The following is a 24,338-nucleotide window of genomic DNA, read 5'->3' as shown; positions in this document are numbered from 1 at the left end:
AAAAAAAAAAAAAAAATAAAAAAAAAAAAAAAAAAAAAAAAAAAAAAAAAAAAAAAAAAAAAAAAAAAAAAAAACAGGCTTCCTAGAGGCCTGTTGAGGAAAGAACTTTGAGTGGACTAGGAAAATGAAAAATTTATGATGCTATGTCAAGCAGTGCTGTTATATCTACCTAGTATCTACATACTTTTCCATTTTTCAAAAGCATACACTTCGAAAGAAAAATAAGAAATTTCTTGTGGAATTGTAACAATGAAGGGAAACTAAACCATTTAGTTGATTGAAAATTTATGTCATCATCACCCAAATTAAGGAAGTGGAATGAAGCTTTGATGAGAAAATGGTCATTAAGGCTTGCTAAAAAACCAAATGAGTTATAACTTATGGAGCAAGTAACATAAGCATTTATGAGAAAGATGATCTAGGTTGTTTGAAAAAGAGAGGAAATTATTCCAAGACCAGAGCCCTTAGAGCAACTTATCAAACTAAAACCTAGAAGAACATATACTTTTTGAACCGAACCTCAGAACAAAGATTGAAGAGAACATCCATTTATCAAGGTTCCTCAAGCTACTGTAAATTCATTTTTTAAGAGAACCATGACTCACTATTCCCATTTTCTAAGAAATGACCTTCCAGAAAATGACATGCTCTTTGTAGAATAGTCAAATCCGGTTGGTTAAAAGAACTCATAATTAACCCTGAAGATTAAGTTCTTTTCAACTCCCTGCTAAAATAACAATTCTTCTTGGCTCTTTCTCGGATAATCACCAGTTTTAAGACCATCCCATCCAACAATGAAGCAAGAGCATCTCCTATTTTTGGTATCAGTATATGTTTCTCAGTTTCAAACTCCCTACCTGAAATGAGCCACCCAACTCAAACGAAATTCCCTTTCCCAACAAGAATTCAAAGATTCAATGCATACCCACAACAATGTCAAATGAAAAATATTATCCGAACAAAACGAAAGCAAGCAGAACTTGAAGGAAAATACCTGTTTTAAATCATTCCCAACATCAGGAAATTCCTTCAGAAGCTCGCGTACAACCACTTCAGGCTCAATAGTTCCCAACTTCCGCCTCTCAAACTCGCTATCACTAGAATTCCCTGAACGTGAGGACTCAGCATCACTTTCAGATCCATAATCATCCCTCTTTCTCTTGGCCTCCCTTCTCAATTTCTTCTTTCTCATCTTTCTATCTCTCTCCCTATTCCTATCTTTTCTCTTCCTCTCCCTATCTCTAATCCTCGACTCTCGCTTCTTGTCCTTCTCCCTCCTTGAACTGCCACTGCGGCCATGGCGGCGCGACCGCATAGAAGAGCTGTCCGAGTTATCTGAAGAGGACGGTGACGATGAAGAAGGCTCTGAATACTCAGTACGCTTCTTCTTCCTCCCACTTCCCATTGGAATTTGCAGAGATTTAGTTGGATTGCAAAATTCAGAAACTAGCCCAAGAAAAGAAAAAATCAGTGCCGGGCGGCGATTCCCTACTGGGCGCCGAGATTAGCGCGCCGCTGCGGAGCAAGGACAAGCCACCACAGAGGTGATAGAACTTGTTCGCCGTCGAAGAGAGCTTGCCGTTGTCAGGAATCGGGTGGCCGGAGGGGTTTGATTGCGTGGGTCGTGGCGTGAAGCTTGTGGGTGGGTCGTGGCGTGAAGCTTGTGGGTGGGTCGTGAATCGAACGCCGGCGTTGCTGATCGTCGAAACAGCCCCGATGGGCGTAGTAGTAAGGGGTCTACTAGACGAAGAGAAAGAGGTAAAGGGTAGAAGTTTTCTTGCCTCAGCGTTCTTGGCTTTGGAAAATTAGAGTTAATATTTATATTTTATTTATTTTCAATATTTAAATATTATATATGGGTAAGTAATAGTCCGTAGTTTGTATTTTTAAATAAGATACACCCCTTCCATTTCCATTCTATTCATCTTTTAACATATTAGGTTCGTAATTACTCAATCAAGTTTTAAATAAAATATATTAAAAGCAGGAGTGTATATTCCATTAGACAACCAATAACTCCGACTCAATTTAAATTACAAGGTTCTTATCTAAATATAAATTGATTCAGTTCGATTACAGGTTTATGGAACAAAAATTTTGAGTTGACCCAAATCGAACAAAAATTTATAAAATATATTAAGAAGTTTGGCCTTACTACATCTACTTACAAATAACTTACTCTAGTGGAAAACATTTTTTCTTTTTATTATTTTATTTAATTTATTTTATATATATTCTTTTTTTTTTTAATATTTCAATATTGTATACCATTTTTAAATATATTGTTTATAACATAAATAAATAAACCACTATTCATACTCTTTTAAAAAACATGGTTTATAATACAAAGCATATTGTTTTGATTTTATGGATTAAATCAATACTGAAATTTTTATCCGTGTTCATGTAACATCTTAACATAATTCAATGTTGTCGTAGAATTAATGGCAACTAAATACCAGTACTTCCTACTCTAAAAGTAAAAATATAATGATAGATCCTAAAATTAAAAAATAATTATTTCTAAGGAAATTATAACAAAAAAAAAAATACTTCGATAGCCTTAAATTATCTGGAAAAATATATATAGATATATAAAAGTTGCCATAAATAATGGGTTGCAAAAGAGAGATAATAAATAAATTAGAACTCGAAACAATCCCAGTTTAGAACAAAAGATCTAATGAAACTAATTTTTTATCAATGCAATTTTGTGTTCATTGTTTTAAGGGTAAAAAAAACTCCTATAATAATCAAGAATGCTCCGAGCCACACTAAATGTTGATTCATAAGCTACACTAGACACTAGAATAGTCAAAATAAACAAATCAATCTATAATAATTCAAACAAACAAATTCTTCATTAACAATAAACAAGAATCGTAACATCCCATCATGTGGTGTATCATGATGTTCATGTTTTCTTCATTTAGGTTGGATTTTCCGCGCTAGCTTTAGTAGGATGACATATTTCTTGATTTCCTCAAGTAGATGGGATGTTGCATACCAATTTTAATTGGATATCATGTTTTTCTTGTCTAGATGGGATACCTTGCATCATGTTTAGGGGATGTTCGTCCATGCTTGGAAGTTCATTATGCCCGTGTTAAGATGTCTCGATCACGTTTCTTGCAAGATTTCACATTCATGTTGTTTACCGATCATGTGACATTTTAGGTCTTCATAGGGAGTAGTCATGAGGCATGATGAGGATAGCTACTAGGTTGGTTGACGACATGACATGACTCATGATACAAGACGTTAAGAAACCAAGATAAGTCTCCGGTTAGCATAAGAGGGTATATTACCTTAGTCATGAACCAAGAATGTACATGAGAATCCATGAAATCCAGGAAGTCTGATGATGGCATGACACTCATGAAAGACCGTGTACGAAACTAAGGCTCATAAACTTAAATTGATGCTCCAAGGTCAAGGACTATGTCAAGAAGGATGACAATAAGAAAATGCACCACCTAAGTCTTGGCTACCATAATATGAAGACTATGTCAAGAAGGATTTCTTTTGTATTTTGTATTTAACTCAAGTGGATTTTAAACTTAAAAAAGCTTATTGTTTAAAGATGAGGCTAAGCTTATCTCATCACTAAAATGAAGATTGCAAAAACATTAATGGTTTGTTGATCAATTTTTTTATGAGTGATTATGTTCGGGAGGCCAAGGTGACCTCATCAATCGAGGGAGGATTTTGGGAATATGGTTGATTTTCTCCATCATCTTATTAATCCTTTAATCTGGCGTGTTAATGACATAAACGAACCATCGCTGTTTCTAAAATTCAAATAGGGGAAAAAAACATCTTACAAAAACTTTGTGCATAAAAGGACATTTATACTGAGAATAACTTACGAATTTTTTCATTTTCTATATGAATTGAGCTAGGAGAAGATCGAATTAGGCCAAACCAAAGGTACCACGAATCGAGGGCATGCCACAAATCAACGGATAATTTGGATGTCTTTCCGAAGGCAGAATCATCATCATTGGGCCACCCTACCTAAGTTATCCTTTTACATTTCTACTATAAATATACAAATAAATAAAATATATTAAAAAATAGCAAAAAAATACGACTAATGAAAAGTATTTATTAACTAATTTAAATATTTTAAAAACTTTTTTGTTTTATATTCTTTTAAAAAAAAAAAACATAGAAAGATTTTGTTTTAAAAATACCTTTCAATGTCATCATTTATAGGAGTCTTGAAACATTCTAACATTTCATTGCAAATCTTAACCGTTTTAAGATAAAAATTTGTTATAGATGATTTGTAAGTCTGTTTGTGACCCAAATCAAACACGATCGTCACTTCTATCTATTATACAATCTATGTATGCTAAGGTTGAGATGAAACAGAGATAGTAATATATACCTCAACCACATAGTATAAAGTCTAAACCCACATCAATTGATTTCATATCCCTTTATTATCAACAATAATATTAAGAAAATACCTTCCAAATCTATTATAACTTATGACGAATTATTAGAGTACAAAAGACCACTTTACAATAGATACCAAACAAAACCAGTAAACAAAGAATTGCTTACATGTTTTATAGAATGTGAACTGATTGCCGATCCTACTCTCCTCCCAATTGTATCTTCTACGCAGGTTCACAACCCAATCCTGATCGAGAAAGGAAAGATCTTGCCAATGAGCAATATTTTTCCTTCTGCTTTTTATATTCCTTGTAACGCAGGAAGAAATAAGCAAGGTAATCGAAATCGATCGGAGACATCCTTGCCTATAAAGCAGGAGGATAAAACGCAACATTTTGGTCAAATAGTTCATGGTTACTGTTGTTACAGAGAATAGAAGAGCAGTGAATGGAGTAAGGTACGTACCTGTATAAGCGCCCATAAAGCCCAATATAAGTGAGAAGCTAGCATGAAGGTGTTTGACTCCACGTACAGAGCTTCAAGATCTTTGTGAGAAACCTTTCAGAAAATTACACTACTTCTGATTAGTATATGAATCATGTATAACCCAAAAGCACATATAAATCATGTCAACACACCTCGTCTGGTTTTTCGGGTTGCAAATAATGCCTGAAGAAATGATACTGTTCCTCCTTGGATGGATAACTGCTCAACCATTGGTAAACTAAAAGTTAAACTCCAATGTTCCTATATTTTAGAATGAAAATTTCCAGATGAAAGGAAGGTTATGAACCTACCAGCTATAGTCACAGTCATAGCCGGCATATTCATTGAAGTGATTACCAATGTCAAAGCCTCTGTAACTGTATGATCCGTACTCGAAATCAATTAAGTAGAGTCGTTCTGTACGTTTGTAAGAAGCACAATGAGGTCAATAGGATGAGCGTATTATTGGGGGAAAGCACAGAAGTCATACTAAGACTCGCAACCAATCCTTGGTCGTCAAGTTCCCTCTCACTATTCTGAGAAACTAAATTAGCTAACCAGAAGAAGATCCAGATATGAAGTCCTATGCCAATGTTAAACCACACATACTACCATTTTATCTACTCCCACATCTCCTAAGTTGTTCAATTTCAACAGTCAAAGCCACTCCATATTGTCCCTTGCACAGCTAGAGTTTTTTTTTTTTTTTTTTTTTTTTTCCTTTTTAACAAGAAAAGAACTTTCTTATTGATGGAATTTAGAAGACTAATGCTTAAAGGATAAAACTCCACAAGGAAGTAAAAAAGAATAAAAAAAAAAAAAAACAGCCCAAAATACCAACATAACTGATAACAAAACTCTAATTAAGAAAGCCAAGAAGATAAAGAAACTTGGAGCCCTAAACGAAACAAACTTGGCAAGACTGAAGCAAGGGCAATGAGAAGAACCACACCCCACCAAGCGAGATAGAACGACACCAAAAGTAAACCACAAAAGGAAGGCCACTAAAAAAACGCTGCCCTTAGACCACCTCATCAGAGAGGGCAAAACCACCAAAAAACAGAGGACCGTAGCAAAGAAGCAAATTAACAACTTGAATAGAAGTAAACTGCAAAGGCCCAATAGGATCCCAGATTAGACAGATTCCTTCACAAAATGACAAATGAAGAGGAATAAAAAACCCTTTGACTGAACTAAAAGAGACTACACACAAGCTGACAATTTAAACCCTCTGAAAAGGCAGAAAATATCCAAAACAAAATCTTCAAAAACGAACCCTGGATGAAACAAAATCTAACTTGCTGTAGTCGGAGAATGAGGGATTTCATACACTTCAAGCCCACATCTAACAATAAAAGAGGAAAACTTCTCAAGCTTTGAAAAGGTTTATCGATGGCTTGATCTTCCACAATTTCCCTAAAATCCATTTTATATTAGGAAATCTTAACAGCTAATCAACTGATAAAAAGAGAGAGCCCATATCTTCTAGGAAAGCCCCCCAAGGGGAGCGACCACCCAAAAATCTTCTAAATCTAAACTACTAATGCTAATATCAGACTCTTTATCAAAATCCTCATCCAAATCCTCCCTCCCAATCTTGATATTTATATTCCTTCAAGTCCATCATTTGTCACATTAATAACACCAAACGACAAAGATGGAACCAAAGAAATGAGAATCTCTCTGATTTAGATCGTTGGGAGGCAAACAGTTGGTATAAAATCATACGAGGGGTAAAAAAACCTAAAACCTCTCCTCCAACTAAAATCATTTCAGAGAAGTATTAAGAAATCATTGGGACATGCAGAAATATTTATTTTCTACGGAGGAACTTCTTAAAGTCATCACTTCAAACAGGTAAAAAGCTAAAACTTAAAATAAGTAAAACCAAACCAAGGAAGAATTACTTAACTTTGATATAAAATCTCCCCTTGCACAACTATTTGGAAAGTAGAAAAGATTTAATTTAGATGATGTCGCTTAAGAATTATTACAAATTGAAGAACCAATCAGCATCTAGTCCAACTCCCACCTCCTAATAACTCAGATTACCGTTTCCTATTGTTCATAAGGAATTAACATCCTTAATACTTGTGTATGATAGCCCATCCTTGTAATTCATATCATAAAGAAGGGAAAAAGAAAGCGATATGAAAAATAGAAAAGGATAAGTAAATGTGAGTGCATGAGGGCACGAGGGGAGTACACATGTATTGTTATATGAACGAGGAAGTAATGCATGGTATTGGAGAATTTGAAGGAATCAACAGAAGAAATGGAATATATTATTGTAAGGGGTTACCTTCTTCCTCATTTAGCATTATGTTCCCAGCAAGCAGGTCATTGTGGGCAAACACTACGGGGGAATTGAGGAGGCTCGTTAGTTCCTGTTCAATTATGATGAGTTGCATCAATAAACAGGACTCTGTTTCTAAATACATATATTTGTATGATTGACAGCAGTTCGTCACTTGAAAAGAAATCAAAAGCTACTACAAATATCATTAAAAAAGTTTTCATTGGAAGAAACTACCTTAATTTCAAGTACTTCATTATGAATTTCCTTAAATGAAATTGTATCATATATACTTTGCTTCCCAGTATCATCAAATTGCAGTGCAGAGGCTGAAACTCAACAATGAGAAACATGAAAGCCAGTTCAAAAGAAAACAGAATGCTTAACCGCATGAAAGGTCCTCCAACCAGAAGAAGCTTGTTCTTTGTCAAGAAAAATAACCTTTCTCGTAAAATTTTAAAATTTCGTTCCATAACTGAGGTTCTTTAGAACCTGGAATATATACTTTGTGGAATTTATTAAGCTGTTTAGCAATTTCCGCAGCTAGCTTTGGCTTTCTCATATCTGCAGGACCAAGCGAAAGTAACAAAATATGTGTTATTAATCATAGGTTACAAAAGATACCCCCACAGAGATAGAAAAAAAGGTTGGAAAGATATGCACTTGATACATGAGAACGTTAGAGATTGAATGGGGAAAGCACTTTCAAGATAAAACACACATGCAACTCTATTGATGACCAAAAGATGGACAACTCAAACTACGGGTTACAAAATCCAAAAATAAAAAATAAAAAATTGATTGCCTGCACCAAACCAGGGTATAGGTCGATTTAGTCCATTTGTTAGTGAACTAAAGCAATTGATCTTTTTAATTGACCTCCAAAACACACCAATTTCATTTTAAACTCAACTAATGCATATTAAAGTATCCTCCACAATATTACCTTCAAGTCGGCTGAAGCCACACATCCCCTATGACAGGCTACAATTCTCAAAGCCACACATCTCCTGTGACAGGCTAGCATTTTCAAAACTCCAAACTATATCCTCGAACCCAATCAAGGGCTATTTGAATTATTACTATTACTACTGGAAATTTTTAAGAATCTCAAGAGCAATGTTCAAATCCCAACCCACAAATGGCAGCTTAACGTGAAACACAAATTTTAGACTAAGATCCAACCATTATAGATGGGTATTATAAAATTAACATTTAATTTTCTGTCTACATAGATCTTAACTACGAAAATTTCAATGCAGCCACTAGAGAATGAAAGGCTATATAATAATGCAGCAATCTTCAACATTGAATGCTAGAATTGGATTGTCTGCAGATAACGTCTAAATCAGATAGATTCTAAATGTTTCTTACCTGATGGTTCTAGCGTTCGTGCATGAATAAATGACTGCACCATACCATTTTTAAAAACTCCAAGAAGCTCGGCACCAAATCCTGCAGCTGAAAGATATTTGATTGCCTAAAACAAGATTTCATGAGATTACAGAGTGAATAACATGATATAAGCAAAAGTCACCCGCTACAAGGGAGGGGAAGTCAAGTGAGAAATAAACAATGAGTAGCATTATTTGGACAATCAAATTCAAGATAAAAATTAAAAATTCATCGTTTGATTAAGACAACACTCTAGATTTAATGAAATCCAGACTTTCCTGAAACCTCTTGATTCAAGACCCATAAGTAAGGAGGGTAAGATCATAATACTAGAAGGAAAAACCCTTACGAAAGTAAAATGGAACGAAATATATAGGAAATTGTGGAGGAGAGAAAGAAGATATAGATTGAAGAGATTCAGCTATAAGACCTACACTACACCGTCAAAGAGACCGCAACAAGTCCAATCAAATATCAAAATCTTGAAAGTCACAAGATCTTACCCAGGCAATTTGCAATCTCTCTCTCAAGATTAGGATTTTCCTCATAGAGACGATAACTTAGACTCAATTACAGACAGAAAAACAATAGACACTCTCCTTAACAAATGTGAATTAATTACAACGAATAAGTCTTCGATACTCGCATGCATAAAACAAAAGTTAACAGAATATTGCCTATCTTAAGTGTTGTATATACACCAACCAGAACACCAAAAACAATTTTACTGATCAGTCACAAATTAACAACATTAATAGTAACATATAACCACTGTTGTAAATGTTGAATCAATACTCTGGGAATGATTACAAGATAGTTAATATATACAATTGAATTCTGAACCAATACAAATGGGGTTTGAGCATGATAGATTTCTTCTACGTCAAAGCTATAATTCTTGATTATCATGTAACCATGACCGAACACCAAATATCTCATGAGAATATTTTCAAAGATAGCTGAAATTTAGCTTTCTTACTTATTACATATGTTGGTTTGTAATTATAGAGGTGAATAGAGATCAATATCGAATTGCTAACTGCTAGAACCATGCATCCAGAATCCGGTAGCTTTATCAACCTTACAGCATACCTAACAAATGAAACCTATATATCACCGTTCCATGGTAAGAACGGTTAGCTTTTGATTTACAGAGTATGCAATTAGATTGTTCTAGGGCGTACTGTGCTAAAAGATGAAACCCCATGCTCGCCAAGGCAGAGGGAAAAAGGGAGAAGACGACCTAAAGAACACAGACTAAAACCAAACATTTAGCGTACACAAGGAACGGATAGTTAAACACTCAACAGTCGATCAAAAAGCGTCGCAAGTCACCTGCAGTTCCCTGTCACGATTAATGACATAATCCGTGTTAGGTCCATATAGTCTGACAGTGACAGAAACGCAACTACCGCTTTCCTCTTTCACCGTAACCTTAAGCACTGCAGAAGTCAGAAAAACAAATTCCACAAGCAACAAAGAAATCAGTAACGACCGCAACCTCGAACAAAATCTTTCTTTCATCTAATTGAACGAAGAAACACATTGCAAGCGAACACTCACGTAGATTAGTGATTCCACCAGAGACCGTTTCAACAGAGAACCGAGAATTATCCAGCTCCGACCACTCTTTGAACAGATCCTTACATAGCTCGCTACAAGAAAAACAAGAAAACGATTCAGAACAAAAAGAATCAAACAATCTTACAGAATTAGCTTCAGTAACCGCATTTCGCGAGCTCCAGAAGGTAGGAGCCGAAACTATCAAGTTCATAGAAAAAAAAAAAAGAAGAAGGAAAACACGACAAACACAATTTGAAAGAGGAATTGATACGAACATGATGTGAGGGGTCATGGCGGGAAGAGGAAGAGATAGGTCGACAGAAAGAGTAGATAACCGATACGACTCGGGGTTGCCTTCTCCATCTCCTACAGCTCCTTCCAAATCCACAGAGCCATTGTAGATCTTCTCGGCTCCCATTATTTCTCAAGTTTTTTTTTTTTTTTTTATTTTCTTTCAATGAAAAAGAATAAAACGGAAATGGATTCACAAATTCTCCGAAAGATTTGCGAACACAGTGGCGGTGATTATTTCTTAATAGAATATATGCTCCATCAACGATTCTGTCTTCTCTATGACCCTCGCAGCGATTCTCCACCATACGACTGAAATGTCCCACTTAACATTCCGTAATATTTCTAAATTGGAACTTTCTTTTATTAATTTTGACTTACAACAAGATTTTATGGTCGTTTTTTTGGATCAAAAAGACTCGCATCTTTAATAATTTGAAGTGAAATATCTTACCTCGAACTCGAAAAGAGCATGTGACGTTCATGTTCCATCTCTCATTTTAACGCAACTTTTATGAGAGCACAACCGCGTGAATGATATATTAAATATTTTTATAATTAAGAGCCTAATGAAATGAGGTGTTTTGCAATAATTTAAAAACAAAATCAAATCAATTTGATTTTTATTTCTATTTTTTACCTAAAAAATGATTTAAACAAATCTCCCAAATATTTGTCACACTTTTATTGGGTGCAAGAACCCCTATACAAATAAGACGTCAAATACTTTGGAGTGAGAGGAAGAGAATATTTGATTGGGTTTAAATTAGTACTAAATCTCAGAGCCACCATAACCAGAGGCAGCAGGGGAGGTGTTGGAAGAGGACACACCTAAAACACTTGAGTGGGCATATTGGAATTGGAACGTCGTCACCACTAGGCAAGACTAAAACAATTTCAATTTCGTTTCACTCATCACTGATTACGCTGTACGTACAACAATTAAATTAAAAAAATCCAATTTATGACACATTTATTTAAAAACATGTTTATATTTTGATATTAATTAAAAGAAAACAACCCTAATTTACCTATATTTACGTGTTTAGTTCACACCACGTCTCATCTATCTTAGAAGAAAACTAAAAATAATTTTGGTGTGTAATTAATTTATTATTATTTTTTCAATGCATTTAAATTTTATAACTTACGACTCATCTAAAGTTTTTGGTCTAGATCAAGTTCTTGATCCAACCATTCATTTGTTTCATAATATTTGATCGTCTGTCCCTGTTTTAACTCGAGCACTCTACTTGTGACGCCTCTCAAATTGTTACTAGTGATGAACCTCCTTCTCCAAGTCTACATTTTTCATTTTTCAATGAAGACTTGGATTTTTAATTGTATCAATGCAGGTCTCACGATATCTTTACCTATTTTATTTATTTATGCTTATGAATTTGGGATTTGTATGTAAGATTCACTCTCGGTCACATATGACCCGTCTACTAGACACTCTTCTAGTAGTCTAAAATAGCTCATAACCCAATGATCATGAATACTCATGTCTCTAACTTAGCGCTCAACATGTCAGCTAGGGGGTTATGCGAGGTTTAATAGACTAATGGGCAACATGCCGTTCCAACCTATCATCCCTCCCACCTTTATTCGAGGCCTAATCACAGCTAGTGGCTTCTTTATTGTACCATCATACAAAAGGGTATTTTCCATACATGACACATACTACGATAGGATCGTAAGCATAAACTAGTGGCACACACGAGACATAACAATCACGAATCCCAGACATGCTTGTATTCTACTCATGCGAACATATTTATCATTGTTGAAGTCATGCAAATAACGTTACTCAAACCTATGTCCCTAATCACATGATTGACATGCTTCGCACATGTTACACGTTATAACTTGTTTAAAAACTTTGTTAGCAATTTCTCTCCTAGAACATGCCTAAGTCGGTCATTCCTTCCCAATTTTCTCCAATTAAATCTATATTCAATAATTTTTATGGTCAATATAGATAGATATCGACAAATACGCAAATAGGATTCAAACGGGACGAATCGAAAATTGCCACGTGCTTTCTATAGGGCCACGAGCATGTGAATCTCACGTGTCTGAGCTCTTCTTCTTCCTCGTGCAACCTGTAGTTTTCTTTTTTTCTAGATCTTTTGTGCTAATTCCTTCCATGTCCCCTTGCTTGCCAACTTGCCAAATATTCATTTTCTCCTCGTGGTTTCTACTACAACATTGCCCAGTTTCAACTCTTATAATGCATTTGATATGAACCAAGACATCAATCATGCAAGATTGAGATATCTATATGATCCGATTGATTGCGTAAAGCCCATGTTAGCTACGGAACCGGGGAAAATATACAAAAAAGATAGTTCTTTTCTATTCTATTAGTATTATGTTAGTATTAGTTAGTGATCTCGACTCAGTGAGTCATTTCTTCCGTGATGAACAGTTGGCACCGGTCCTCCATTTTATCTCTATAGATTGAGGAGAAAGGGGGCTCGGTGGAAAAAAGACTGTAACATGAGAGAAGCAAGGAGGTCAACCTCTCAAATATATATACAACATGGATTATGGCAATGCAATGTAGTTGGACTCTCATGTCGATCTGAATAAATCATCCTTTCCACAGTGGTAAATCTTTGCCTACTAGGCAAGATGATAGCAAGCTACAAATTCTATCGCGGTTCAAAGATGGAAGAAAATGTTGTACAAATTATCACAAGATGTTCCATTTCATGTTTCACTTATTCTTGGAATGTCACAAAATTTAGGTGGATGATAATTTATAGTATACATTTATTAATGTATTTTAAGTTTTTTATTTACTCTGAAGTTACATTTACATTCACGGTTAATTATAGTCATAAATTATACACGGTACCTAATTATGGTCATAAAATAGGAAAATTACTACGCTTGGAAAGCCTTAAGAAGAAAGGTTAAGGGTTTTTATTTGGAGACTATATAAAACCATATATGTTATCTGTAAAATGTACCGAAGGAACAATTGTGTTTTTCTTTAGCCAAGGGCTAAATTTGTTTGCAATGGTATGTTGTTTAGATTGCATGTTTAGAATTATTCAAATTTAGATATAATCAATCTTACTTGTGGACGGATTCGAATCTCAATTAAATATTCTTACTTGAGATATTTGATCAAGATAATCGGAATAAACCTTACCTACCCAAAGAAAACGGACAAAAGAAAAAAAAAAGAAAATCATTTTTTTTTTATAAATAAGAAAATGGCAGAAATCTGCATCACAACTTAATAAATTTCTTCAGGCTTAAGGAAAAGTTTGTACTTGGAACCGAACACGCGTACGACGTTCCAAGCAAATGCATACGGCGTCGTATGGTTTCAACTTTTCAACAAAATTTCTAAATATCGCGTCTGGTCGGGTCCCATCTCCCTCTCCCTCTCTCTCCCTCTTCTTTCCAACTTGATGATCTTCATAATTAGGTTCAGTTTCTTCATCTCAGACGCCATTTCTTTTCCAATTCTCAACTCGATCACAGCTTCCACACTTTTCGATTCTTTAATTCGGTTTCTTGTCGTTCTTCAATTACGTGCTTAAAAGCGTTTTCGTTTTGATCTTCATTCGATCTTCATCTCCATGTCGATGCTCAACTCCTTCTTCAACAAGGGCTTCAAGGCTGCCCAATGGTATCACTTCTTTTTATTCTGGTTTCTTATTTTCCTTTTCGATTTTCGCTCTCATCGTTCTTTGTTAATTCTGTCGGTGACTGCATTCATTAATCGATATGCGATTACAGAATTTTTGTTTGTTTGTTTTTTTNTTTTTTTTTTTTTTTTTTTTTTTTTTTTTTTTTTGTAATTTTCTTCTCTGTATACAGTAAAACCCTGCTTAAATTGACAATTCCACGAATTAAGCTGCTGAGGAATCGGAGGGAGATTCAACTTAAGCAGATGCGACGAGACATAGCTAAGCTTCTTGAGACGGGTCAAGAAGCTACGGCTCGCATTCGGGTATGTATTACTTTCTGAAGTGCATTTGATCGGGAGGATCAGAAACAAGGGAATTGTTTGATGTCCTGGAACTTTTTGTTGTCTTACTTAGATCTGCTTTTGCTGCATTCAGGTAGAGCATATAATCAGAGAAGAGAATATGATGGCTGCTCAGGAAATTCTTGAGTTGTTTTGTGAGCTTATTGTTGTTCGTCTCCCAATTATTGAAACACAAAGGTAAACTTTCCGAACGGATTTAATCTTTAAGTTTTTGTGAGGATTTTAAGTGTTTTCTTGTGGTTATGTAAATAAGCACGAGAAAGATCTGAATGCAACTGATTTAAATAGATTACAGTGTTTTCATGGACCCTGTAATCTATGTTTGGCAATTATGAAACACATTTTATTCTAGGAAACATTTATTTATCCAATATGCACATAACTGACAAAACTAGACTAGGATGTTAGATCTCTTAAGCGGTTCTAAAATTTAAATCAATTCTGGACTTCTCTACAAGTATAGTTGTATAAAGGATTTCTATCTTTTTAGGAGCATTTAATTTCTATGATTAGATATGTTTATATTTGGTTAGAGATTTCCTTCATAAAGTGTGACTGATAATTGAGAAGCTGCATCATATATAAATATGTAATTGATGTCAAAGTTTCTCACAGATGTTGTATCCACACTATGGTCCATTCTTTCCCATTGTTAAATGAGTTGAATTTGTCCTAATGTTTGGCCTTACTCCTCGTCTATTAGTAAATTGCTTGTGGCTCTCTCTTTCTTGGGTTACTGTCGTGTTTGTATAACCCATCGTTAGCATACATATATGTTCTCTTTTGGTTGATAAGAGTGAACATTAGAAATATGCTGGTTAAGTGTGAATACATATATGCACAAAATGAATTTTAGTGAATTATGTGAAGAATATTCTTTCACCCTAGTTTGGAGTATTGAAGATCCATCTCACAATGATGGAAATTAAGTCATAGATTGTGCATTGTTAACAAGAACTACAGCTAGTTGTCCAACCTGATCATCCAACTTCTCTGCCAAATGACTCGAAGCATCAAGCCTTGCAAACTGGAAATATAGTAGCAGTTGATTTTACTTCGAGGTTGATTGTTAAATTTACAAGGAACTGAATTAGTTTGCTCTTTTAAATTTACAATTTTTATGGTTTAATCACCATGCTCTCCTTTTTTGTTGAAAATCTTCGTCATTTTTTGGTTAATAGCTTTTGTCCAAAGTTACTTGAAACTCAAAACTTCATGTCCAAATTTGTATGACTGTAAAATCTTTTAATCTTATTCTCTCTTTATTGTAGAGATGGAATGCATTTCCAGGTTTATTTTTATTTTTATTTTTATTTGTATTTGTGAGTGTCCAAGCTGGGTTGGTGCACCTCGACTAATCTCACGGGACAACCACTTGACTCTATTAGATTTGGGTGACAAAAAAAAAAACTTGTATGATATTAAATTGTATCTTTCTATGCTTCTATATGAAGTACAAATGAACCTTTTCATTCTAATTTCACTTTGCTGCTTATGGTAGTTGTATTGAACATTTATCCCTTCTATTTTATGCTTGTATCGAATGCCATTGTAAACTCATGAAATTTTCAGGGAATGTCCTCTAGACTTGAAAGAAGCAATCTCAAGTGTGTGTTTTGCTGCTCCAAGGTGTGCAGATCTAACAGAGCTTCTCCAGGTTCAGTTGCTTTTTGCAGCTAAATATGGGAAGGAATTTGTATCAGCTGCAACTGAGCTCATGCCTAACTGTGGTGTTAACCGTCAGGTTCATAGAATCTTGTTTATGTTAGATTTATTGGATGAAAAGCTTTACTGCAGTCGATAGGATTTTCATATTTCCTCTCAATTTTGATTGCAGTTGATCGAGTTGCTTTCTGTTCGTGCTCCTTCACCTGAAAAGAAACTGAAGCTCTTAAAGGAAATCGCTGAAGAACATGACTTAGATTGGGATCCTGCTGGAACTGAAGCTGAGTTTAACAAATCTCCAGAAGATTTGCTCGTAAGTGTTCCTTTTTGTCTCAACTTGCAGTGACTCTTTGTGTCTTAGTTTCTGTTCTCTGTCTTGCAGAATGGATCAGCGCAGTTTGTCAGTGCGTCGAAATTACCCCTTCCTAAAGATAAACACGACGAGACATATAGTGCTACTCCTGATTTGGGTAGTGCTCCACAACCTGATTCTGATTCTGAATTGGACACGTTAGACTTTCCTGAAGTTCCCAAGATATCAGTATCTCTGCATCCTCCTACTACTTTTGATGCTGCCACTGCACAACCACTGATTCCACCTCCATCTGTATCCCCACCACCTGAAACTGATTGTGATTCATTCAAATCTTCTGGTATTATTCCTGAAATCCCACCTCAAGATTTACACTTGAGACATGAGGAGGTGAGATCTGTTTCACCCAGCAACGATCATCTGAATATCTCTGTTGGCGAAGATAAACAGTTTTTGCCATTTATTACTCCGCCATCACTGTCATCTTCATTTTCTCATAGACAAACTGATTTGTGCCCATCCTCTGATTCAAAGACCCCTGAGGAGAAGTTTGGTTTCAAACCACGGTTTGAACAAGAAATAAATTCACCACCACTCTCTGTTTCAAGGACCCATGAGGAGAGAAATTCACTATCACCTTCTGTTTCAAGGACCCATGAGGAGATAAATTCACTACCACCCTCTGTTTCTCCTGAAGAAAAATTCGGTTTCAAACCACAGTTTGAGCAGAATCTAGATTCCCCACCACCCTCTGTTTCAAGGACAAAGAGTGAGGTCAATGTGGATGTCAGTGTGGATTTGCAGGATGTGTTGGCAGCTGCTCAGGCTGCTGCTGAAACTGCTGAACGTGCTGCTGCTGCTGCTCGCTCTGCAGCCAGTCTTGCGAAGGTTAGAATCGATGAGCTCACAAAGAAAAAGAATGATCGAGATGCTGAAGTTAGTTGTGAGAATCCATTTCACGGAGCTGCTGTAACTCCACCTGATCATAAACAAACATTCCAACAAGATTCTTTGGGGGATTATTCTATGCCATATTATTCACAAGATTCTTTCAAAGAACATCACAGGGTAAGCTGTGATTCAGACGTTACTGGTCATCACCAGCTCGAGCCACAGAAATCGGGTTTTGATTCCTCGCCCAGTAATTCACCATCAGAACGCATAGCACATCCTCATCAGCCGCAGAGGCTCCCATCAATGGATGACGACCCATACTTTTCATACCCAAATCTATTTACTTCACAGAAACCAAATCTGGGATCTGATCGTTCGTCTGGTGGTGGTTCCGATCTACACATGTGAGGTATGAGTGGAATTTTATATGACATGCTTTCGTGAATTTATATTTTGTTCAGCTTTCATAACGAGTATCAAATATCCTTTTAGAGCTGTGGTAGGGAGCATTGTATTCTACAAACCCGAAAAAGTATATGTTTACACCATTAGAATTAGTTTGTGTTAAGGGGGTAATGACTTTTTTCAGTGCCTTCAATTTGTATTTATTTGGATATTTCAGAATTTACTTTTATAATAATGGAATCAGAATAGTGTGTGTTTTAGGATCCAAAGATTGAAGAAAATTGTGATGGGTGAAGTACCCATACTGGAAAATTCGATCAAGGATACAATCAAGGATACAATCAAGGATTACTCTATCAACCAAAGGGATCGTCGGAGTTTTGAAATTAATGGAAAGACATTCGGATTACACCTATCATCTCAATTTTTAGATTGGTCCTCTCGTACTAGGGAAAGGTCCTCTCAATGCTCTAACGTGGAACAATTAGAAAATTATAAAAATGAAACTATTTCTTTTCTAATCTCATTAGTGCTTCATAACCCATTCGGATCCTTGATTATGTCGTACCTGCCCGATGTTTCGATTTTAGGAAAGAAGCTGGTTGGACCAAAGTGAAAGATGCCACTGTTCCGGTTGGAGGAAAAAAAATTGACGAGTTTTGGTATTGTTTAGGGGTTGAAAACAAAGAAGGGAAGAAGAAGAAAAATTCAACTTAGCCTGCATGCATTCTTGGTACTCAGATTCGTGACTCCATTGAGGTGTGGCCAAGAGTCCTATAGAGATGATTTTTGGAGATAGATACTCGAGATCGGCATCGAAGGAGGAGTGAATTGTGTGATGTCCCACATTGGTTGGGGAGGAGAACAAATCACCATTATTTATAAGGGTGTGAAAAACTTCTCCTAGCAGACGCGTTTTAAAGCTTGAGGGAAAGCCCGAAAGGGAAAGCCCAAAGAAGACAATATCTGCTGGGGTTGGATCTGGGTCGTTACAAATTGGCTATAAGAACTGCGAGTTTTTGTGCCCGAACTCACTTTTTTCGTGAAGGGATTGAAAGCTAAAGAGGGAAGAAAGTTGAAGATCCTATTCGAGTTTCGAATGTGAGTTTTTGAACTAGTTTGATCTTCGTTAGCTAAATTCTTTGTATATGGTGCACAATAGATGATGGTTCCTCTGTTTTTTTATTTGTAACGGATCCTAAATTTTTACTTAGGGTTATTATCGTCATCATAACGTAATGATTTTGTGTCGAAATAAGCATTGAAACTTTATCATAAAAACATAAACTTCATCTTAAAACACTGTAATGGATTTGCGTGTTCGAAAACATCTTTAAAACGACACAACGAAATGCTAAATGAAATAAATAAGCGTTAAAATTAAAAATACTCTATTCTAACCTAAGTCTAAGAAAGTAGATCTTGAAGTAACACACAACTTAAGTTGTAACGACTTTAAATTTTCACATACTCATAGTCACTACTAACGTCTCATGCTCATCTATAATGCGGAAATATAACTCTTATAAAATGTAAATTTCGATAAACATTTAAAACAACTCATTCTCTGGAAAACATAGTCATGGTTTTACGTGTTTAAATACAAAATACTACAATTTAGAGAAAATAAAAACAAATACAAAATAATTTAAAACAATGGAACGCAAAACAATCTATTCTAACTTAAAACTAAGAATTTAAATGAGTCTACTCTATGCATGTGTCATAGTCTTAGCCGCGATGCCGCTGTCCTCCGTACAAGTGTACTTTGCCTTTACCTGAAAAATGATGTGTACACGGCCTGAGTATTTAAAAGAATACTCCCTAAGTGGCCCCACTATAGGGACCATGCAAATGCAAACACATGCAATCATGATTTAGGGACCTATCTCTAATCATCTTAGGGGTGGCCTCCAGTCTCGGACAAATTAGATGTGTAGTACTTTCCTATACACGACTCACACGTGCGAGTGTGAATCCCCAGGGCGCTCGCACACTCCCTGGACCCTCTGGTCAAACTAATCTGTAGCGACGTTCGGAGGCCAGTGGAACCCCATAGTGTCATGCGCCTCATGAACACCCTCATCTGTTGTGTTCGCACCTGTGCGCATTCGCGCTCATCATACGGTGCGCGTCCGCACTCATCATCTTTAGGGGAAGTAGCCCTATGCTTATGAACATACAATATGTATGAGGTCACCTCTAAATCCATCGTAATGTCTTTTCTGACACAACCCTCTAGTCTCATCTCTTTGTTACTCTAGGTAACACATACTCGTGGATATTTATATTAATATCATTTTCACGCTCTTAGGGTTGTGTCCTATGTCGATCTAACGATATGATGCAGTATGACACTCATCATCAAATAGCATGCTCAATATGAAAAACATCATCATATTAAGATAAACGTCACACAATCATCATACTCATCGTATTGCTACAAAGTGCATTAAACCTATCAAGTACGACATTCATCAAAATATATATATACTGCGAACATCATCAAGTATTGTAACCCACATATCATCATAACTCATATACCTCATCGTACGACATAGTTCATACATCATCATACCTCATACAATTTTTAGTCTATCCTATAGTAAGACCACTTACCTGATTAGTTCATACAAGGGTCACCAATTTATCCTTAATGAAAGTTCGATTTTTCCCTTTGTATCCAAGCCAACCTATATGAATCCATGTCATCAATTTCATGTTCAATTCTCTAACTCTTACAATGGTTCATGTGCTAAACTTCATGCGAACATTAAAAACTTTACATGGATAAAGTATTGGAACGTTATAATATACATCTAAATATGTATACATATTATATATATATATTCTATTTATATTAAGATTTCATTTTCTATTTTTTATTTTGAGTGACTACTTTCTTGTCGTTATTATATTCTTTTATGCTTTTTTCTCTCCATTTTTGTTGAAGGCATATTCTTGACCAATTTTTTTTTTTTTTTTATGGATTCTTAATCATATCATTGGTCAATTCCTATCAATTCATACTCCCAACTCTTCTCTTTTATTTTTCTCTCTCTTTTTTTTTTCTTTTGATTTTGTATTTTGGTCTTCTTTGTATTTTCTCTTTTATTCTTTACTGCTCTGTTTATTATTTTCTTTGGATGAGTAGTACTTCCCTATTCACGACACACACATGTGAGTGTGGATCCCCAAGCGGATCACACCCCTTGGACCCATCATAGTCAAGCTAGCTATCCATAGTGAAGTCCAGAGGTCAGTGGACCCTGAGTGTCATGTGAGACATGATCATCGTCATCATAATGTACGCGTTCATACTCATCATCATAAATGGGGAAGCATCCTGATGTATATGAACACACAAAATGCATGAAATTCTTATAGTTTTCATCTTTTAAATCATCTTTATGATTCAACGCTATGCATCGTTCCCACATTCATCATCATTAACATTAACTAGGGTTGTGTTTTTGAAAACACGTCGTCATAGTTTATTCTGACATTTAATACATGCATATCATCTTAATATGGAGCATCATCATATTAAGTCATTTAATCATCATTTAACTTCATCAACGACATATCTCATCCCAGTTGAATTAAATTTGTCTATACCTTTTTGTTTTTCTATATACCTTTTTGTTTTTCTGTTTTTGCATGAATTTATTTCAAGGAAAGAGTGGTGAGAGGTTAATGGAAAGGTGGAAGATCTGTTACCATTTTTCCTTGTTTATTTATTTTTACCCTTGGGCTGGATGGGTGGTTCAACACCTTTGGGTCACAGCATTCCTCTCAATCAGTAGAAGAAGTTTCAAAAGGAATACTAACTAGTAGTCTTGGTGAAGGAACCAAACTCAAATAGCTCTTGAACATCTAAAAAACCAAGCAACATTTATTTTTATCCCAAACTTATTTTTGTCATATTTAATTCTTTTTCACTAGTTCCTTCAACTTAGGACCTAATGGAGAAGTTTTGTGAAATTTAGACATGCTCAATATCCTACGAAAGCTCGTTTTGAGCTGCAAAACGCAGAAATTAGTCCTGAGAAATTGGTGATGAAGTTACGTGGTAGCTAGCCATAGAAGGAATCGATTTAGAGCTTGGAAGTAGTCTACTTACAGAGTGTAGGAGTGTTTGAAGGTCGTATAGGAGCTAGTAGTCCATGTTTTTTTTTTTTGTGTTTGTATATGTTTCCAAAAGATCACGTATTTCTTATACATGATTTATTTTTTTATTTGAACATTTCACAAAACTTATATATATTTGTATTTAAATGTTGTACTCCATTGTTCTATCTCTTAATTAAAAAATAAAAATTTTATTGAGTCTTTTAAAGTTGTGGCGAACAAGAGAAGGTAGGAATTGGAAAGAAAAGCAGGGCAAAAATGACTTTTTCAGTATTTAAACTTCATAAACTTTTTAATTAATAATAGAGAAATGCCCAAAAAGGAAAAAGTACCTAATCATGGGCGTTCTTCTTGTAAAATCGTTTGGAAAATGGTTTTTTTATTTTTTTTTATTATTATTATTCTTTGTATAACATCATCATGTTAATAACATCGTCATGCATACATCATAGAAGCCATTAAGTAAGATATAACAGGTACATCATGCATCAAAACATAAATAATGTACACTTAACATACATCACAACACACCGTCATACTCATACATCATCATAATTCAAACAATCTTTAGCCTATTCTATAGTAAGGCCACTTACCTGATTAGCTTATACTGGTGTCACCAATTTATCCTTAATAAAGTTCTATTTTTGCTCTTTGTATCCAAGCCAACCTATATGAATCAATGGCATCAATTTCACCTTCAATTCTCTAACTCTTATAATGGTTCATGTGCTAGACTTCATGCGAGCATTAAAAACTTTGCATGAATAAAATCTTTGGACGTTATAATATACATCTATATATATATTCTATATATTCTAAAGATTTCATTTTCTATTTTCTCTAACTCTTACCATGATTCATGTGCTAGACTTCATGCGAGCATTAAAGACTTTGCATGATTAAAGTCTTCGAACTTATAATATACATCTATATATATATATTCTATATATTCTAAAGATTTCATTTTCTATTTTCTTTATATTTTGAATGGCACTTTCTTATTATGATATTCCTCTTGGGCTCTCTTTTTACCTCTTATGTTCATAGATATTCTTTACCAATTATTTTTAATCCATCCTTCATCATATTATTTGGTAATTATAATTAATTCTTACTCCCAAGTCTTCTCTTTTATTTTCTCTCGTATGTATTTTTTTTTGTTTTTTTGTTTTGTATTTTGGTCTCTTGTATTCCTCTTTTTCTTTCTTTTTTCTTTTGAGTTGGTTAACAATATTTTGGCCTCTCTCTAATCTTCTATGTGTATTCTTGTGTATTATAATTAATTCTTTCCAAATCTTTTCTGTATTTTTTTTTTTTTATTCTCTTGACAAATATTTGCCTAATTTATTCTACTTATTTTCTACCACCTAACATCATATAACAAAAAATCTAAATATTTGTTCTCTTGGTAAATCTCGATGTTGGTATTTTTTTTCTTTCATTTTTTAGTTGTAGGAACCACCCATGCATCCTGTATTCTCGATTTGTGAGTTTGTTGAGGAGATGATTGAGATTTTGACGGATGAGTTTGTCGAGGAGAGATATTTTTGGAGAGGAGAGGGGTTAGTGGAGAGTAGTTTAGGAAAAATTATTATTTTAATTATTTACTTATTATTATTATTATTTTTAGGGTCGATACAATGATCATATTGTTCCCTAACTTATCATACTGCTTAAAGTTATTATACATATTACAGTTATATCGTTACGTGAACGTATCTTAGTCATATCATCAGGAACGTATCTTAACGCTATCGTTCTATCAATCTATCACAAACCTATCTCTTTCTACCTATATCCTAACCATATTCTTTCATCAATCTCTCCTATCCATAGCACTCCGGTATGTAACCTAACCTTAACGTTTCATGAACGTATCTTACTACTATCATTACATTTCGTTTTGTGCATCCTTCTTGTATCCTATCTCAAGCATATTCTTGAACACATCGTACCGTAATTATTATCATACAATTCACATATTATAATATAACATAAACATAATATAAGCATACCGTTCACATATAATTCACACATATCAGTATATATGACACGTGCAGAACCATAGACACGTGTCAACATCAAATATAACCATGCCGATAGTAAAGCCACTGACCTAGTTAGCTTAAGTTGTTGTCACGAATATATCCTTAATGAAAGTTCGATTCTGTCCTTTGAAATCCAAGTCAACCGATGTGAACACATGACATTAGTTTGAAGTCTATAAAATTATTTCTATAATTTACATTGGTCCATTGTTAAAAGTCTTGAAAGATTATATATCTATCATTATATTATTAAAAATCTTATTTTCTATGGTTACTGTTTTATAAAAAAAAAGTAGATAAATTTATTTCGAGTTATGTTAAGTTTTCAGTTATTTCAAGTTATTCTAATTTTTCTTTTCTCTCTCTATTTAGTTTATGGTTTTTAATTCTTGAATCTTCCTTCTTCTTATCTGTATTTACTCGGTTGCCTTT

At 34.8% G+C, this 24,338-nt stretch overlaps 3 protein-coding genes across 4 annotated transcripts in view; 1 reads left to right on the top strand and 2 right to left on the bottom strand.

The window, feature by feature from the left end:
• LOC111480750 overlaps positions 1 to 1,805 on the bottom strand; it is a 13,386-nt gene extending 11,581 nt beyond the window's left edge. The window contains exon 1 of the mRNA XM_023125909.1: positions 926 to 1,805. Within this exon, the coding sequence (XP_022981677.1) occupies positions 926 to 1,405 (480 nt within the window). The 5' untranslated portion in view covers positions 1,406 to 1,805. The remainder of the gene's footprint in view (positions 1 to 925) is intronic.
• Positions 1,806 to 4,425: 2,620 nt separating this feature from the next.
• On the bottom strand, positions 4,426 to 10,755 carry LOC111481004 (probable ethanolamine kinase). 2 transcript variants are annotated; one of them, XM_023126267.1, is made up of 11 exons: positions 10,420 to 10,755; positions 10,145 to 10,236; positions 9,917 to 10,023; positions 8,561 to 8,666; positions 7,679 to 7,750; positions 7,424 to 7,515; positions 7,193 to 7,277; positions 5,202 to 5,307; positions 5,043 to 5,109; positions 4,870 to 4,962; positions 4,426 to 4,769 (listed from the first exon to the last, which is right to left on the bottom strand). In XM_023126267.1, exons 1-11 carry the CDS (start codon positions 10,560 to 10,562, stop codon positions 4,629 to 4,631), a joined length of 1,104 nt encoding a protein of 367 aa, XP_022982035.1. In that variant the 5' UTR covers positions 10,563 to 10,755; the 3' UTR covers positions 4,426 to 4,628. The 2 variants fall into 2 exon arrangements, with proteins under 2 accessions (XP_022982035.1, XP_022982034.1); XM_023126266.1 differs by having other exon boundaries at positions 7,628 to 7,750; positions 10,420 to 10,754.
• Positions 10,756 to 13,788: 3,033 nt separating this feature from the next.
• LOC111480885 lies at positions 13,789 to 17,987 on the top strand. Its single transcript, XM_023126107.1, has 6 exons — positions 13,789 to 14,084; positions 14,276 to 14,408; positions 14,521 to 14,624; positions 16,020 to 16,191; positions 16,285 to 16,425; positions 16,495 to 17,987. The coding sequence occupies exons 1-6, from the start codon at positions 14,035 to 14,037 to the stop codon at positions 17,725 to 17,727; spliced, it is 1,833 nt and encodes a 610-aa protein (XP_022981875.1). The 5' UTR covers positions 13,789 to 14,034; the 3' UTR covers positions 17,728 to 17,987.
• Positions 17,988 to 24,338: the final 6,351 nt, after the last annotated feature.

This window comes from Cucurbita maxima, unplaced genomic scaffold (assembly GCF_002738345.1).
Source record: "Cucurbita maxima cultivar Rimu unplaced genomic scaffold, Cmax_1.0 Cma_Scf00006, whole genome shotgun sequence".
NCBI lineage: Eukaryota > Viridiplantae > Streptophyta > Magnoliopsida > Cucurbitales > Cucurbitaceae > Cucurbita > Cucurbita maxima.
The sequence above is the reverse complement of the archived record's forward strand: the minus strand, read 5'-3'. Positions and strand labels throughout refer to the sequence as shown.